This window comes from Mustela nivalis (genome assembly GCF_964662115.1).
Source record: "Mustela nivalis genome assembly, chromosome: 17".
Taxonomy (NCBI): Eukaryota; Metazoa; Chordata; class Mammalia; order Carnivora; family Mustelidae; genus Mustela; species Mustela nivalis.
The window spans coordinates 41,706,746-41,725,607 of NC_139036.1; the positions used below are offsets into that span (position 1 = coordinate 41,706,746).

At 41.5% G+C, this 18,862-nt stretch overlaps 1 protein-coding gene across 1 annotated transcript; it reads right to left on the reverse strand.

The window, feature by feature from the left end:
• Positions 1-373: 373 nt before the first annotated feature.
• KRT40 (keratin 40) lies at positions 374-11,135 on the reverse strand. The gene is made up of 6 exons (XM_082706087.1): positions 5,678-11,135; positions 4,884-4,966; positions 4,463-4,619; positions 2,718-3,077; positions 1,178-1,398; positions 374-653 (listed from the first exon to the last, which is right to left on the reverse strand). The coding sequence occupies exons 1-6, from the start codon at positions 6,119-6,121 to the stop codon at positions 554-556; spliced, it is 1,365 nt and encodes a 454-aa protein (XP_082562213.1). The 5' UTR covers positions 6,122-11,135; the 3' UTR covers positions 374-553.
• Between the last annotated feature and the right edge of the window lie 7,727 nt (positions 11,136-18,862).

Sequence of the window (18,862 nt, forward strand, 5' to 3'; positions counted from 1 at the left end):
CATGTCCTGGGCTGAAGGCATAGGCTTAACCCACTGAGCCACCCAGGTGCCCCAAGGATATTATATTCTTAACTAAAAATTAGGACTCTATGAGATTTTACTGAGGAAGGTCTTATTGTTTTATCCAAAAATAAAATGGCCATTTCAGTGTTTGACAACCCAGGTGAACTCCTTCTATACATGTCCATGTAGAAAAGGATAGAGTTTCCTACTTCAGTTCCACTTTGATTTTGCATTAAGCCAGGCATAGGCAATTACCCTGGCATCACATCATTAGTATATCCACAGTTATAAGCCACAAAGCTATGTTTGCCATGTTAAAGGAATGAAACACATTTTATTTGGAGCAAGAAAGTTTTATAGACTGCTCTAATATCACAAGCAGGCGGGAGAGGAAATGATAAAGCAGAAATATAGTGAGGATGTTTAGAGGACAAGTTTAGGGTAGAAATGCCTTCTTGACTTTCAGGTGCAGCTGTCTGTGCTGCCCCTTTTGCTTTTCAGGACCCCGCCGACTTTGATACCTCCATCCAACACACGGGGGGTTTAGCGCTCACGTACAGCAGTTTTCGACCGTGCAAATCACATACGCCGAGCAAGGCTCACAGGTGTTGCTTGATGTGCTTATGGCAGAACACGGGTTACAGGGGAGCCTGTGGAAATTTTGAACCAGGTTTAACAAGGGAAAGCTGGATAGAATTTCAACTCAGGAAAGGTCATGCCAATATCTGCCCTGCAAATGATCTTCTGAACACTCTTCGCCGAGTAACATTTGACTTAAGCCTATGTCAAGCCTGGACCCAGCATTGCAGTTCCACATGCACTGCAGCTACGCCAGCTGAATACAATTTTACATGTTTACTTCACTTGCAGATGTTGTCTTGTGCATGTTCCTGATTTCCCTTTGGTGCCAGACAGGAACAAAGGGAGATCGCCAGCATGGAATCTTATATATGATACTCATTCCGCTTTTGGACTTCTGAATACTTTTGAACACTTCTACTGTCAATGTGATTAGCCTGAGCTATTTTTTGTTTGTTTGTATTTTACCCTTGTAAGGAGATTCTTTAATGCGTTAGGGAGGTTTCATCTTGGGCAGACCTTGAGGAAGCAGGATTCTCCTGCATGAGCCTCTTTGTGACTTGGGGGATTTGGAGAATAATCATGTGGAACTTGCCTGCTGTCCTCACTCTCCAGGAGACCACGGTACGTGTTGATCTCGCACTCCAGCCGGGCCTTTGTGTCCAGCAGCACCTCGTACTCCTGGTTCTGCCGCTCTAGGTCACACCTGATCTCGGCCAGCTGGTTCTCCACATTATCAATCAGGCACTGTATCTGGGCCAGCTGGGTGCTGTACTGGGCCTCCGTCTCTGCCACAGTGCATTCCAGAGATTCAGTCTGCAGAAGGAAAAGAGTGTATTCAGGAGGGCTGTTTAGCATAGTCTTGGGGCCAGAGTGCTGCTTTCAAATCCTTGCTCTACCCTAGTGCAGCTGTGTGACTTTGAGAAAATGACTTAGCTTCTCTGAGCCTCCGTTTTATTCTATTAAAAAATGGGTAATGCAAAGTATTTAACTCATAGGATGGTTGTGAGGATTAAATGGATTAATATGTGTAAGGCACTTTGAATAGTGCCTGGAAAAAATTTTAAAAGCTGTATAAGGGTTAGTTATTCCTACCATCACTGTGCTCACTACAACCTGCAACATACTCGGATGTAGCTTCAGGAGGGTCAACAGCATTTGAGAAAAGAAACTGAGTGTGGGCTTGAGGTGGGGAGGAGCCCTAAAGAGTGGTTCAGAGAAAAGGCTCTGGGATTGAACCAGCTGGATCCAGCTTCCACTTTTGCCTCTTAAAAAACTGCATGACCCCTATGTAATCTGAATCTCAGTCTTCCTCATCTATATAGTGGGGTTAGTAAAGGGGTTTACCCCGTAAAGCTACTGTGAGGCTTTTAGGCTCTCAGAGGATGAAGGTGCAGCTATTATTCACCAAGACAGTCTCCCTAGGCTGTAACGTGGCACAGACAGCGGTGTTTCACTGGATGCGGCTAGTGTGGTATTCTTTTTTTCTTAAATTGTTTATTTATTTTAAATAATCTTTATGCCCAGTGTAGGGCTCAGACTCACGACCCTGAGAACAAGAGGCGCACTCCTCTGATTGGGCCAGCCAGGGGCCCCCAGTGGATGGTATTCTGGTTGCTTGGTGGTGTGCGGTGCAGTGAAGGGTCTGGTTGAGGTGTGGATCCTGGGAAATTTTAGGGTAGTGGTAGAATGCAAAGTGTGAATACCATTCTTTTATATGATGATGAGTTTGGGAACATGGCCCATATCAAAACAGAGTTAAAACCCACTAGAATACTTGAATGCCTTTGGCTCAGAGATTCCACTCTCATCCTGCTCCTACCCTCCTGCATGCGCTCTCTCTCTCTCTCTCTCTCTCTGACTCTGGAAGGTGCTGGGGATCATGCTCAAGGCCAGGAGGGAGGGTTAGGCATCCTGCTGGGACAGTACAAAGCTGTTGACCTATTACCCCTGCTTCTAGCTAGGTAAGCAGCAGTATTTGGGGGAAAACAAGGGAATACAGCTGTTGCAAATTAGAAATTCAGACTTTCTGCCCTGTGAACTGTGGGTCTCTCCTTGGGGTTATGGAAGAGGGGATAGCATCTCAGGGCCTGATTGTTTAGTGAGAAAAACAGAGCTGTCTTTCCTTCCCATACCAGGCTTTGCTGCGCTTGGAGCTCGATTTCCAGAGCATTGGCTGTACGTTTCAGTTCCAGGATCTCTGCCTGGCAGTCCTGCAGCTGCTCTGCGCTGCACACCTGCTGCTGGTTCAGCTCCTCAGTCTGAAACACAGGTATGATCAGAGGATGCAAAGAAGGACGAAGCCTGTCATTTTTCTTGCTCCAGATGCTGACCTGAACAGCGAACCATTCTTCCACGTCTCTGCGGTTGTTGGCCAGCACTGTTTCATACTGACAACGCATCTCATCCAGGACCCTGTTGAGGTCGATGGTGGGGGCAGTGTCCAGCTCCACACTGAGTCGGTCACCGAGTTGTTCCCGGAGCAAGCTGACCGCCTGAAAGAGGAAATGGAGTAAAGAAAGCCACAGAGGGTTGGAGAAGAAAATTCACTTTGACATCCCAAGGGCATCCTGTTTCTGGAGAAGTGAGTAAAAAATGTGGGATTTAGAGTCAGATAGCTTAGGTTGAATCTCTTTTTATTGCTCAGTTTCTGCATCTGCAGAATGGGTATAATAATTTTGCCTTCCCCAGAGAGTTATTGTGTGAGATACAAGTTAATATTCATATAAATCACTTATGAAAGTCCTTGGCACAGAGGAAGGTCTCAGTAAATGCTATTATCATCATCACATGCTCAAAGGGAAAATATACGATGTTACATCATTCAACTTTTCACTCTGTAGCCTCATCAATGTGAGATAATCATATACTTCATATTTTATGAAAAGGTTTATAGAGACAGAATATTTCAAAATAGTGGCCCAAATATTATCCCCATTCTGAAATGTTATCCCCATTCTGAAATGGCCTTCATACCCTGTGTTTATCAGTCTGATTTTCACACTTTATGGATTAGAGGTACATCTGGCATAAAGCCTCCAAGGAAAGCCATTTATAGAGTTGCCTCCTTCACAAAAGCAATGGCAGGTAAACAGTGGTTCTTTCATGTGTTACTGGCTGGGGGCCATTCCATATGTACATCCAGAGATATGCTGGAGTGATCAGCCTGGACAATGTTAGTGCTGTTAGAGGTTAATTGGATACTTGGGTCGTGAGGGCCAGGGTCCCCAACAAGAAAACTGGGATCAGGATGCTAAGACAAAACCGTGCTAGCATCCTGTTTTACAGCAAGGACAAGACCTTAATAGCCTCCCATCTGGCAGCCTCTGCAGAAGTGACTTTTGCCAAATATCCTGAAACAAACAATTACCCATAAAACACTGGTCACTATCTCAAATTGAGGCAGTTAGTCTCCAGATATCAGCCCCAAAGACCAGCAACACATGAACAATAACCTGATAGGTAGACAGGTGCCTCATCAAAGCCTTGATCAGCGCACCTTAGTGGCCAAGCCACAGGAGGCCCACACTCAGGATGCTCAAGATAGTTTCTGGAAAGAGCTTCTAGAAACTGCTAAACTGGAAAGGGAAAACGGCAACCCTCTCGGTTCCCCTCCCTCTCCAGGAGCTTTATACTATCACTCAATAAATTTTGCTTTGCTGCCACCACTCTTTATCTGGTCTACTTCTTCATTCTTCAAAGCGTTATGACCAAGAACTGTGGGCACTAAGGGAACAAAAATCCTGTAACGGTGCTTCGAGTAATCTCATTCCAGCTTTAGCAATATCTGTCCAAGTTAGATTTATATACACAACATGAAATCTATCAGTGTGACTTTGTCACTTCTACATTTGTTCCGCAATTTTACCACTTTCCTCACCTCTTCATGGTTTTTCTTAAGACAAAGGAGATCGTCCTTCAGAGACTCCACATGGGCCTCCAGGTCAGTTTTGCACAGAGTCAGTTCACCCAGGATCCCCCGCAGGCCGCCAATGTCTGTCTCTACCAGCTGGCGAAGAGACAGTTCAGACTCGTACCTTTGAGAGCCGAAGAGATACAAGATGGTGATTACTTTGCTAGACACCACGTATGGTGCTGGGCATGCTGGTGAGTGACACAAGGACTCAAGGAAGCCATATCCCAAATAACAAATGTGAGTTTTGTGAGCATTCTTAGCTTAAAGTAAAGCTTATATAGAGAATATCGGTGGTGTGTGCAGATGCGTGCATGTGTGAGAGACTTTGGGGGAAAGAGAGAGAGAGGGGCAGCCATAAATTATTTTCAAATCAAATTTAACTTACTTTGATCTAAAGTCATCGGCAGCCAGTTTGCAGTTGTCAAGCTGTACAGCAAGTCTAGAATTCTCTGCCTTCGTGCACAAGATCTGGTAAGTAAGTTAGTTATATGTAATAGAGGGCTCTTTGAAAGAAATGTAAATAACTATTTATTTAACAACTATGCCATCTTTTAGAAGTCTTTATAAGAAAGTATAAAATAGCTTTCAGCCTATTTTTCTTATTAACCATGTCACTTCAATGAAGAGAAAAGCAGGACCAATTTATAAAAGAAATAGAAAAAAAAGATTTTTCAGTGATCTAAGACATTTTGCAATATTCCTGGCAGTTGAACTTGGATTTTTCTCCCGAGGTAGTTTGTATTATGAGTGTATCCCCATCCACAATGTTAAAAATTCATCAGTAATAAAAGATAATGATTACAAGGATGATATTACACGATTAAAAAGATGACATTTCAATATCTATGTTAAAGATAGCAGCATAAATATCCAGTGTTACATACAGTTTTCTTCTCATTCTCTGGATGACATAGTCTAGATGTGAGTGAGTTTATTTGGGCCACTTCATGATTACTGGAGCCCCATGGCTAATGCTGATGGTTGCTGATGCTCAGCCCACCACCTTTTCCTCTAAATCACACTACTTCTTGGAAGATTCCTTTCCCTGGGGCGGGGGGGGGGGGACTTCCATAGAACAGACTTTCTTTTCTTTTCTTTCTTTCTTTCTTTCTTTTTTTTTTTTTTTTTTAGTATAAGGATAAAGCAAATCACAGGTTAGGGCAATGAGAGACATCAGACCTTTTGCTGGAGCTCTTCGATGGTGTCGAAGTAACATTGATAATCAGGGCACACCAGTGGGAGGTCCTCTTCACATTGCTCTCGGATCCTGCATTCCAGCTCCGCATTCATCTCCTCCAGGCCACGCACCTTCTCCAGATAGTTGGCGAGTCTGTCATTGAGGAACTGCATTGTCTCCTTCTCGTTGCTGTTGAACACTCCATCCTCACACCAAGCACAGTTCCCCACCATGCACGGATTACAAGTCCCAGCCAAGTAGCATGGTGTGAGGCAACCAGTCGGCAAACGAGACCTGGATAGGAAGCTGGGAGTCTGGCATCTGGATGTAGCAGGGGTGCTGGGGAGGCAAGTGGTGTCCACGGAACAGGTTGAAGCAAATGCACAGTCAGAAGCTCTGGCACAGGATTCAGAAGAGCAGCACGTGGGGGAACCGTCAGAAGTCATCCTGTTAGATGTGAAGAACAAAGACTAGTTGTGAAACTCCAACTGACTGGCTCCCAAGGTCTCTTTGCTTCCTGAGACTTTTATACAGCCCACAAAATGAGTATTTACAGAATATACCAGATGTTCTGTTTATCATTGTTGGTGCCAGTTTTCATATGAACATTCATTAGTGTTGTTTGTTTGCTGAGAAGAGTTTTATGCCTCATAAAAGAGGCATAACTTCAGGTTACCAAGTAAGGACACTATTTCCATGTGCCAGTAGGATTAAATGCTTGGTTCAGAAAATCTTCATAGGAAGCATTGTCTTTTTGGTAGAATATGGAAAGGCAGAAAAAATTTGGCCACTCAATAATTACAGATACAATTGATTACAAATAACGAAAATAATATTCCCACAGATTTTACTCTTATCTATTGGAAATTGTTTATGTATCCTTTAAAAATTCATATCACTTATCATTAAATGCTATTTATTTGTTTGTGCCACCATCATAAAATGTTCTATGTTGTTATCAATCTTTGTAATGCTTTTTTGGTCTTGCTGTGTTCACATGGTAGAGGAGTGAGGTGTGAACTGGGTTTAAAGTATGTGTGTGTGTGTGTGTGTGTGCGCGTGCATGTGTGTGTATGAACCATGTCTACCTGTGCGCAAATTGAAAAGTCAATTTACATAACTGATGGGCATAATCTGTGTCCTCAACGCAAAAATACAAATTGGTTGTTAAGATCTGGAGTGGTGATTTTTGATTTCCTGAAACTTGTTTTTTCCACATTCTTATGGCTCATATTTTAGATTAGGATACTGTTTTTCACCTGTATTAATAATAAGAGTGAAATAATATTTCTTTTTTAAAAGATTTTATTTATTTATTTGAGTCACACACACACAGAGAGAGAGAGAGCACAAGCAGGGAGGAGGGAAGAGGGAGAGGGAGAAGCAGGCTGCCTGCTCAGGAGGGAGCCCAATGAAGAGCTCAATGCCAGGACCCTGGGATCATGACCTGAGCTGAAGGCAGATGCTTAATCCACTGAGCCACCCAGGCACCCTAATGAAATATGATTTGTAGGTTATAATCTTTTAGTCTCTTGGGAAACTAAGCCCTCATGAGTTATACTTCAGAATAGGGGCTAAGAAGTTACAGAAGGCTTCTCTCCTGAGATAGACTCTGTTTTCTTTTATTTACTTCTTTTTTAAGGCCACAAGTATAAAAATTTGAAATAATGGGACTGGGGAATAAAATGGTATAAGGTGAGTTCCAGACCAGCAGTTCCATTGGTTGAAATCCCTGGTGCAGTACCAAATGGATAGGGATCTGAGATAAAACTTTTTAAGACTATGTCTTGAATTTCCTCTCCAGTATGTAGAATAATCTCTTTTACTTTGCTTGGAGTAATTGTGGTATTTATTTCCTTTTCAAAGGGTGGGAAAGCAGATTGCCTCCAGATACTTTAAAATTTGGAAAAAAAACCCCACTATTCTTACAAAGTTAAAATTTTCATGATCCAGAAAAATTTAGTTTCTTTTTTTCTAACTCTGAACACTCTTACCTAGGTAGGTGATAATGGAAAAACCAAAACCAAAAACAAACCAAGAGATTTTAAATAGATGGGTGTAAATAGCCTCTTAGGATTTATTACTCTCCCATCCAAGTACTAACCAGGACTGACTCTGCTTAGCTTCCAAGATCAGATAGGATTGGGAACCTTCAGGGAGGTATCATTGTAGACTCTTGGGTTTTATTATTCAGAGTGGAGTTGGGTTTGATTTTAGTGATTCTCTTTACATTTCAACAATGCTAAATGTTCTTTTTTATTCTTTCATCATTTTATTTAAATTCAAGTTCGTTCACACATAGTGTGGTGTTAGTTTCAGGGGTAGTGTTTAGTGATTCATCAGTTGCATATAACACCCAGTGCTCATTACATCACATGCCCTCCTTAATGCCCTCTTCCTTCACCCCATTACTCCATCCCCCTACCCTCCTCCCCTGCAGCAACCCTCAGTTTGTTCCCTATGTTTAAGAGTCTCATGATTTGCCTCCCTCTCTTTCTCTATCTTATTTTATTTTTCCTTCTGTTCTCCTGTGTTCATCTGTTTTGTTTCTTAAATTCCACATATGAATGAAATCATATGGTATTTGTCTTTCTCTGACTGAATTACTTCACTTAGCATAATACACTGTAGTTCCATTCACATCATTGCCAACGTCAAGATTTCATTGTTTTTGATGGCTGAGTAATATCCCACTATATATTTACACACCATATCTTCTTTATCCATTCATCAGTTAATGGTCATTTGGGCTCATTCCATATTTTAGCTATTGTGGATGGTGCTAATATAAACATTGCGGTGCATGTGCTCCTTCAAATCACTATTTTTGTATCCTTTGGATAAATACCTTTATTTATTTGCTGGGTTGTGCACTTGCTGGGTTGTAGGGTAGCTCTATTTTTAACTTTTTGAGGAACCTCCATACTGTTTTCCAGAGTGGCTGTACCAGTTTGCGTTCCCACTAACAGTGTAAGAGGGTTCCCCTTTCTCCACATCCTCACCAAATCTGCTTTCTGAATTGTTAGTTTTAGCCATTCTGACTGGTGTGAGGTTTTATCTCATTGTGGTTTTTATTTGTATTTCCCTGAGGCAAGTGATGTTGAACTTTTCTCCATGTGTCTGTTGGCCACTTGTATGTCTTCTTTGGAGAAATGTCCATTTATATCTCCTGCCCATTTCATGTTCTTGGAGTGCTGACGGTATATTGATGGTTTTTGCAGAGGACATGAGTTCAAGGACTCAAAAACATTTGAAAATCAGAAATTGCAAATCTCTGAAGGAAAATTCTTATTTCCACAGTAACCTAATGAATTAAAGGAAGGATTTCTTGGAAAAGAATCCATGTCTTGGTTGTCTATTGTAGATTCCAGTTAATGAAAATGCAGCAATGTGTCATTATTTTAAAGTAACTGCAGGTAAAAATAAGAAATATTTCCTTTAATCTTAAGCTAATTTCTATTTGTAAAATGTTATATATGGAAAGAGAGAGGATGGAGAGAGAGGAAAGTAGTGAGAGCACCAGCACACAGGGCTATTTTATTTTGGGCTTGATTAATTAGGTAGTGTTGTATGACAATCTATAGCTTTAGTTCCTATCTTAGTAAATTGAAATTGCTGGGGTACCTGGGTGGCCCGATTGGTTAAGTGTCTGATTTGTGATCTCATCTCAGGTCTTGATCTCAAGTCATGAATTCAATGTCCATGCTGGGCTCCATGCTGGGTGTAGAGCCTACTTAAAAACAAAAACAAATATACACTATGGAGTATTATGCCTCCATCAGAAAGGATGAATACTCAACTTTTGTAGCAACATGGACGGGACTGGAAGAGATTATGCTGAGTGAAATCAGTCAAGCAGAGAGAGTCAATTATCATATGGTTTCACTTATTTGTGGAGCATAACAAATAGCATGGCGGACATGGGGAGTTAGAGAGGAGAAGGGAGTTGGGGGAAATTGGAAGGGGAGGTGAACCATGAGGGACTATGGACTCTGAAAAACAATCTGAGGGTTTTGAAGGGGCGGGGGGGTGCGAGGTCGGGGTACCAGGTGGTGGGTATTATAGAGGTCACGGATTGCATGGAGCACTGGGTATGGTGAAAAAATAATGAACACTGTTATGGTGAAAATAAATAAAAAATAAATTAAAAAAAAAAGAAAAAACAAAAACAAAACAACAACAAAAAGAATATTGAAATTGCCCAGAATTCCTTTTTATGGCATATCATCCTCAAAGGAGGGGACATTGGGAATAGAGAAAATAAAGAGATGCTGTTAATGGTCATGATAACATGACATCATGGTTTCTTCTTGTAATGTGCCCCTTACCTCAGAACATTCACCTACAAGGGCTGTAATCACTTTAATAAAATGCAAATCCATTTTTTTGCCACTTTCCACCTATAACATCCCAACTTCCTGGCTTGGCAAATGACCTTTTCCAATCTGGTGCCAGTTTACCTTTCTAGGCTAATTTCCCGATACTTTGTCTCACAAACCCCAGACTGCAGCCATCCTTCAAGGTTTGTAGGTGGTGCTTCCTTGGTCCACTGCTCTTCTGCCACCCTGGATGAAACCACCTGTTAAGACGGCTGAAACGATGTCTAGCTCCTCACACCGAGATGGAGGCTTTCCCATCGCACACATGTCTGTTACAGCAGTTGTCACATCTCTTACCATTATCAGTATTTTGTGTTTACTGTTCTTTCTCCTTTTAGGAAAAGTCTCTTCTAAGACCAGCATATCTTATTTGTCTGATCCTCAGCACTTGGGACACAATATAATGGGCCCTTAATAAGTGTTTGCTAAAAATATAAACACTTGGCTCAGTAGAGGTTTCTGTTTGACACATAATTGCTAAGGAAAGAAGCTGAATGCTGCAGGACAAGGAAGATAGGTGGAGGACGAACAGTGACATCCTCCTGGTCATATTTACATTCTCGTTCCAGTGCTCTTACTAACTAGCTCTGTTGTCTTCATCTAGTCATGCAACTCCTTTGGGACTTACTTAGTCCTCACTGTAGGGAAAAATAATAACCTGTCACTTCTACATGGAGTTGTCAAGGCATAAACAATATGGATATATTTCACTTTATAAATAGTAAAATGATGCCCATGTAGGGTCTCCAGTTAATCAACCTTGGTCCCCAATACCTCCGTAATTGCCACGTACATATTCTTTTTTTCTTCCAAAATTTTTAAGTTGAGATGAAATTTACATATATTGAAATGCAATTTGACAAATGCATATATCCATGTAACCCTCACCCCAGTCAAGATACCTAACATTTCCATGATACCAGAATGTTCCCATGTACCCTTTTTCACTTAGTTCCCACCTCCCAAAGGTAAACACTCCTCTGATTCTGGTTACCAGAGATTGGTATTCCCTATTTGTGAGTTTCATAAGTAAAATCACAGTGTGTGTACTTTTTTATTTGATTTCTTTGGCTCAGTGTCACAGTTTTTATTTCATCATGTTGTCACTTATACCAGCACTCTCTCTCTCTCTTTCTTCCCTTCTTTCAAAAAAAAAAAAATCCACAAAGTTGCTGAGGAGTATTTCATTGTATGAATATGCTACAATGTGTCAATTCTCCTTGGATGAACATCTGGAATATTTCTTCTTTAGGGATGTTATGAATGAAACTCCCATAGATATTCTTGTACAAATATTTTTGTGGATATGTATTTCATTTCTTTCTCATAAATATTTAGGAGTAGACTAGTTGTGTCATACAGTTGGTATATGTTTCTTTTTATAAGAAACTACCAGGCCTTTTCCCAAAGTGATTATACATACCCTTTTATACTCTTACCAATAATGTAGGAGAGATTTAATTCCTCTATATCTTCATCAATATTTGTTATTGCCACATAGTTTAATTATAAACATGTCCGTGTAAAAGTGTTCTCTCAGATTCTAGTATAATACCATCATTCAAACAGTTCTTCAAGAATAAAGCCACACAACATTCACATTAAATAATCTAATCTAAACTAATCTAATCTAAACTAATCTCATAGTTTAATTTATATCTCTCTGATGACTGATGCTGAGCAACTTTTCATGCATTTATTGCCCATTTCGATATCTTTTTCTGCGAAGCAACTATTCAAGTCTTTTGCCTATTTTTCTTGGTTTATTTATCCAGGAGAAAGTATATGCCCCTTTGCAACACATTCTCCATTGTCCTAAATTTTTACCATTTCCAGTGTTTCTTCCTGTGGCAAAATTACTATTTTAAACCAAAAGCATTTCATTCAGTGTTTCCCTCATCAGAGGGATAACATTTTGTAATCCAAGGCAATTGGTTTCAGTGGATGAAAATACCATTAGGGTAAATGCACAGGTCCTACAAAAAAGTGGCAATAAAATCATTGTTTGACTTAAAATTATCAAAAAGTAAAAATTAAAAGAAAACTTCCTAAGGTGGTTATTACATGCTATAACACAAATGAAAGTTTTTTTCTGGAAGTACTTTTTCTTAGTTGTTCTCACAGTTGTTTTTCTTCAATTCCCATCTCTTTTTAACAGAATATTATACTTCTGAATTAAAAAGAAATTTAAAGCATTTAAGGATTACTACAGATAACATTTAACAGTGTTAGCATCATGATGATTATTGGCTAAGATACATGAAAAAATGGTATTGGTAAAATTTATTAATAGTTTTCTAATGTCTGATCATGACAAAAATATATGCTTTTTTATTAGAAGGCTATTGTCTTTGTTGATTATAGTTTTTCCAGATTATAAACTTCAGAATGTATTTACTTAGTTATTTTCATTTATATTAAAAAGTGATTTATTTTTAAAAATCAATATATTTAAACTAAAGAAATAAAACAGTTCACCCGTTTCTTCAACTCCCCACTTCCCTGCCTCTGGCAACCAATCTGTTCTTCATAACTATCAAATTGGTTTTATTTGTTTGTTTGTTTTTGATTCCACACGTGAGTGATCATACAGCATTTATATTTCTCCATCTGACTTATTTTACTTATCATTATGCCCTTGAGGTCTATCCATGTTATTGCAGTGGGAAGATCTCATTCTTTTTTATGCCTGAATAATATTCCATACATGGTATAGGTTGTTTCTGTATCTTGGCTATTGTAAATAATGTTGCAATTAACATGGGAGTGCATATATCCTTTTTTTTTTTAATAAAAAAAAAGATTTTATTTATTTATTTGACAGAGAGGTCACAAGTAGGCAGAGAGGCAGGCAGGGACAGAGAGGGGAAGCAGCTCCCCACTGAGCAGAGAGCCCGATGTGGGCCTCAATCCCAGGACCCTGAGATCATGACCTGAGCCAAAGGCAGAGAGGCCTAACCCACTGAGCCACCCAGGTGCCCATATCTTTTTTTTTTTTTTAAAGATTTTAATTTGAGGGAGAGAGAGAGAGAGAGTAAGAAAGAGTGAGCACAAGTGGGAGGGGGGAGAAAGAGGAAGACGGAGAATCAGGCTCCCTGCTCAGCACAGGCTCGGTCCCATAACCCTGGTCTTGATCCCATGGGCTCAATCCCATGACCCTGGGATCATGACCTGAGCTGAAGGTAGACACTTAACCGACTGAGCCTCCCAGGAGACCCTAGGAGTGCATGTATCTTTTTTGTATACAACAAATATATATAAAATATAGAACTATATGAAATATAAAAATTATACAAAATTATATAAAAATTATATTTTCTTCAGACAAATACATAGAAGAGGAATTTCTGGACCATATTGTAGGAACCTCCATACTGTTTTCCATAGTGTCTGCACCAATTTACATTCCCACTAACAGTGCACAAGGGTTTCCTTTTATCCACATCTTGCCACCACTTGTTATTTCTTATCTTTTTAGTACTATCCATTCTGAATGATGTGAGATGGTATGTCATGGTGGTATTAATTTGCATTTCCCTGATGATTAATGATATAAACATCTTTTTTATGTATCTATTGACCATTTGTATGTCTTCTTTGGAAAAATGTCTATTCAGAATTTCTGCCCATTTTTACAGAGGACATGAACAGACATTTCTGCAAAGAAGACATCCAGATGGCCAACAGACACATGAAAAAGTGCTCCATATCACTCGGCATCAGGGAAATACAAATCAAAACCATAATGAGATATCACCTCACTCCAGTCAGAATGGCTAAAATCAACAAGTCAGGAAATGACAGATGCTGGCGAGGATGCGGGGAAAGGGGAACCCTCCTACACTGTTGGTGGGAATGCAAGCTGGTGCAACCACTCTGGAAAACAGCATGGAGGTTCCTCAAAATGTTGAAAATAGAACTGCCCTATGACCCAGCAATTGCACTATTGGGTATTTACCCTAAAGATACAAACGTAGTGATCCAAAGGGGCACGTGCACCCAAATGTTTATAGCAGCAATGTCCACAATAGCCAAACTATGGAAAGAACCTAGATGTCCATCAACAGATGAATGGATCAAGAAGATGTGGTATATATACACAATGGAATACTATGCAGCCATCAAAAGAAATGAAATCTTGCCATTTGCGACAACATGGATGGAACTAGAGCATATTATGCTTAGCGAAATAAGTCAAGCAGAGAAAGACAACTATCATATGATCTCCCTGATATGAGGAAGTGGTGATGCAACATGGGGGCTCAAGTGGGTAGGAGAAGAATCAATGAAACAAGATGGGATTGAGAAGGAGACAAACCATAAGTGATTCTTAATCTCACAAAACAAACTGAGGGTTGCTGGGGGGAGGGGGGTTGGGAGAAGGGGGGTGGGGTTATGGACATTGGGGAGGGTATGTGCTTTGGTGAGTGCTGTGAAGTGTGTAAACCTGGCGATTCACAGACCTGTACCCCTGGGGATAAAAATATATGTTTATAAAAAATAAAAAATTAAAAAAAAAAGAAAGGCAGAATTTCTGCCCATTTTTAAATTGGGTTGTGTTTTGGTATGGAGCTATATGAATTCTTTATACATTTTGAACATTTCACCTTATCAGATATATGATTTGTAAATATTTTCTCCCATTCAACAGATTGTCTTTTCACTTTGTTGCTGATTTCCTTTGCTGTGCAGAAACTTTTTAGTTTGATGTAGTACCACTTGTTTGCTTTTGTGGCTTTTGCTTTGGGGATCAAATTTTAAAAATCATAGTCCAGACCTATATCCAGGAGCTTCCTGCCTATGTTTTCTTCTAGGAGTTTTATGGTTTCAGATCTTACATTCCAGTCTTTAGTCCATTTTATTTTTACGTATTCATTTGGAAGATAATCCCCTGTTTCTTCATCTTGCTTTACCTTTATGCTAGGTTCTATACAGTAGATGGCTTTATGTAGGAGTGGCCTTATGTAGGAGATGAACCTTGTTGTTCAGCTCTGCTCTGGCTCTTCATTGTGTTTAAAACTCTGTGCTTGTGCAAGTAGCCTATTATATTTTTAATAGCTCCCAGCATTAAGGATGTGCCAAGACCTGTCAGTGCCCCAAAGAGGAGGATCTTAGTCAGCATCTAGACTCAGGGTGACTGGGAACCAGACCCCTAGGCATTAGCTTTTTAAAGTAGGCAAATATATACAGTCCTGTGAGACTGTGTATAGTCTGGCCTAACCAGCCAGCAAAGCCAGGTGATCTGGAGGTGTCCACTGAGCCACAGTTTCAAAAATAGGGGCTCAAGATGAGTGTATAGGCCCTTTTCTGGGTCGTACCACTGAGCTGGAGAAAGGCAGAGTGCCTGCCAAGATGGTGTCCGTAGTCTATGTTCCTTGAGAGCCACTCAACCCAAAATGTGTGCTGGGTCTGGAGTCCTCCCAGGAGAAGCAACCCGCCTCTTCTTCACAGAAAGAGGAGGGAGTGGGGGGCGGGGAAATGCTCATCCCTGTGGTTTTCTTGGGGTGGCAGCCTGCCAAGAACTGTCTCCCCTGTTGCCACAGTGTTGCCACAGTCCCGTGGAACCCAAAAGTGTGAAATAATCTAGGGTGTCCCTCGGGCACAGGACATGTGTAAAGTTCCCTCTCAGGGGATAGTGGTGCTCTGAAGTGCTGCAGAGCCTGAAGGGGAAGATAGCGCCTACCCTCTGAGATTCCTAGAAAGGATTACAGATGTATGTGTTTAATTAGAAACCTGCCCCTCAGGTGTAGATATGATTAGCTAAAGGCCTCTATTTTTTTTTTTTTTAATTTATTTATCTGACAGTCACAGTGAGAGAGGGACCACAAGCAGGGGGAGGGGGAGAGGGAACAGCAGGCTTCCGGAGGAGCAGGGAGCCCGACAGGGGCCTGGATCCCAGGACCCTGGGATCCTGACCTGAGCCAAAGGTAGACGCCTAACAACTGAGCCCTTCAGGCGCCCCAGATACAGGCTTCTTAGAAAGACCAAGCTCCTGGGTAAGAACTCTTTCTCCTTTGGTTACAGTCCTCTGGGACACATGAATGTAAGCTCCACGGGCCACAGGAGGTGTCCCCTTGTAGCACTGCCAAAAATAGGGGTGCCAGACGGGGTGACTGGGTGACACGGATTCTTACAGTCCCATGTAGCCAGGAGCACAAGCTCCCCGCTGGCCTCCAGAGCCAGGTGATCAGGACGCATCGGCTAGACAGCTGTGGCTGCAAAAACCCGGGCACCAGCTGAGGACTGAAACGCTGCAGCTCGGGAACACGAACCGGAGCACGCCAAGATGGCGCCCACCAACTTCCGGTCGGTGCTTGTCGCTGAGGGGTGTGTGTGTGGAGTAGCGCCTGCCCCCTCAGACACCCACGCTCTAATATAAGCGGGAGCGCCTCCTCTGTCGAAGTCCGGGGACCATGGGCTGCTGGAGCTGGGCCCTGCACGGGTGAGTCCAGGCGCGGGCCCCTTGAGAGCCCTTTCTCTCACGGCCGTCGCGTGGGGCTGGGGATGCGAGCCTCCGCTGGTTTGAAGGGTTGGATGTTTTGGGGGCTTGTCTTTCAAGTGTGTGTCTGAAAATTGGGATTCCGGATGTGGGGTTTGAACGCACAGCTACTCTGGGAGAGGCTCGGGGTTTACAGTTCTTTCCTGGTGGCGGGTCCCACCCCTTCCCCCCTACCCCACCCCACCCCCACCGTCACCCCAGCGGTGGGGGCCAGGTGGTGCCCCAGCCTCCTACCCGCCTCGGTGACCTGGTGTGCCCCGCAGCCAGCCCTTAGGTTTCTGTCAGAGAAAGTTGTTCCAGATGGAGCTGTAACCCTGGGTATCTGTGGGAAGAGGGGCGTGCAACAGCTTCTCAGGCGTCACCTTGAACCGGAACTCCAAAGTGATCTTTCAGATGGATGCTTTTTATTAGCTTTATCCCAACATGTTTTCATTTTCCTTTCATTCTTAAAGTGGCTTTTACAGGGGCGCCTGGGTGGCTCAGTGGGTTAAAGCCTCTGCCTTCGGCTCAGGTCATGATCTCAGGGTCCTGGGTTCGAGCCCCGCATCGGGCTCTCTGCTCAGCGGGGAGCCTGCTTCTTCCTCTCTCTCTGCCTGCCTCTCTGACTACTTGTGATATCTCTCTCTCTGTCAAGTAAATAAATAAAATCTTAAAAAAAAAAAAAGTGGTTTTTACAAACTATAAAACCGAGCCCCCCCCCCCCCCACCTCCTGGACCTTTACAATGAGATTTGATTGTTCTCTGACCTCCGTTTTTTGTCTGAATTGAAGTCAGACGTTCTTCTCTTTGCTGCCCTCTGTTTAATGTGTATTTACTCCTCTTATTTCTTTCAGGCGTGCTGTTGAGCTTTTTTATTCAACAGTTTGGCTGTGGTATATCTAGGTGGTTGTGTGTGGTTGTGTGTGTTTGTGTTACCTGTTTGGGGTTTGTTGAGAGTCTTCAATTTGTAGTTTAATAAGTTATATCACTAAATTTGGAAAAAAAATCAGCCTGTTTCTACCCAACTTTCTGCCCCACTTTCCGATCATTCTGGAAATCCTATTTCATAATTGTTGGGTCACTTGGTGCTGTCCCACAGGAGGCTGCTCAGGTTCTGTTCATTTTTTTCAGTCCCCTTCTCTCTGTTTTAGTTTTGATAATTTTGATCTATGATTATTTTGAGTTCTCTTATTTCACTGACCTCACTCCTAATGGGCAGTTTCCAATCTGCTGTTAAGGCCATCTACTGAATTCTTTATTTCAGATTGTACTTTTTAGTTCTAGAATTTCTATTTGCTTCTCACTTAATGTAAATAATTTAAATTTAATTTAGCTTGTAATTTTATTAAAAATTTAAAATTCCACTTTTCTGGTGAGCTTCTTCATCTTGTTTACTCTTTTCCTTTCACACTGCGTTCCTCTTTCCCTTTGCCCCTGAAAATACTTATAGTGACTTTTATAGTAATTGTTATAAAATTCTTGTCTGCTAATTCTAATATCTGTGTCTCTATGGACCTGTTTCTATTGGCTGATTTTTTTTTTATTATGGATGACATTTTTCTGCTTCTTCGTATGTCTGACAAATTTTTGTGGGGTTTTCTTTTTTCTTTTTGTTTTTAAGAGTTATTTATTTATTAGAGGGAGCATGTGGGTCAGTGGGAGAGGGGCAGAGGGAGAGGAAGCCACTCCCCTCTGAGTGTAGAGCCTGCAGCCTGAGCCCACAACCCAAGCCAAAAGCAAGAGTCAGTTTCTTAACTGACTAAGCCACCTAGGCACCCCTGTTTGACAATTTTTAATATGTCATTCATTCTGGAGGATATATTTCAGGAAGTCTTGGTATTGTTGAATGTTGAGTTTTGTTCTGACAGGAAGTTAAATCACTGGAAGATTCTCTTGATTGTCTCAGGCTTGGTTTTAGACTTTTCTAGAGCGAGAATAATTTGGTGTGTTCTTTTCTCAATTTGTGATTTTTTTTTTTTTTTTTTTTTTTTTTTACTCTTTTTGGTGTGTCTTTCCGGAACATCAGTTGAATGCCAGAGGCACTGAGAGCTTTGTCATCTCTGCATGTACTGGAACTTCGGTGTCTGTTAGTACTGATTGACATCTGGTATCTCCATTCACCTCTTTATCCCCAGAAGCCATTCTTGTGAGCCTCATGGAATTTTATCCTACGGGCAAGCAACCCAGCCCTTTGCAAGTACTTAATAAGAACATTTACACAGACTTGGGCACCTTCCCTCATACATCTTCTTTCTCTCTAGAACACTGTTGGGCAAATTCCAGCTCACTAATTTCCCATTTAGAAACAGTTGTGCTTCAAAGTTCACATA

What these genes read in the sequence shown, in the direction of transcription:
- KRT40 (XM_082706087.1), bottom strand. Translation starts at nt 6,121, where the DNA reads ATGACTTCTGACGGTTCCCCCACGTGCTGCTCTTCTGAATCCTGTGCC. An exon ending in GCCGATGACTTTAGATCAAA is followed by an intron (nt 4,620 to 4,883) that starts GTAAGTTAAATT and finishes CGGCTCTCAAAG; the next exon opens with GTACGAGTCTGAACTGTCTC. An exon ending in TCCAAGCGCAGCAAAGCCTG is followed by an intron (nt 1,399 to 2,717) that starts GTATGGGAAGGA and finishes TTCCTTCTGCAG; the next exon opens with ACTGAATCTCTGGAATGCAC.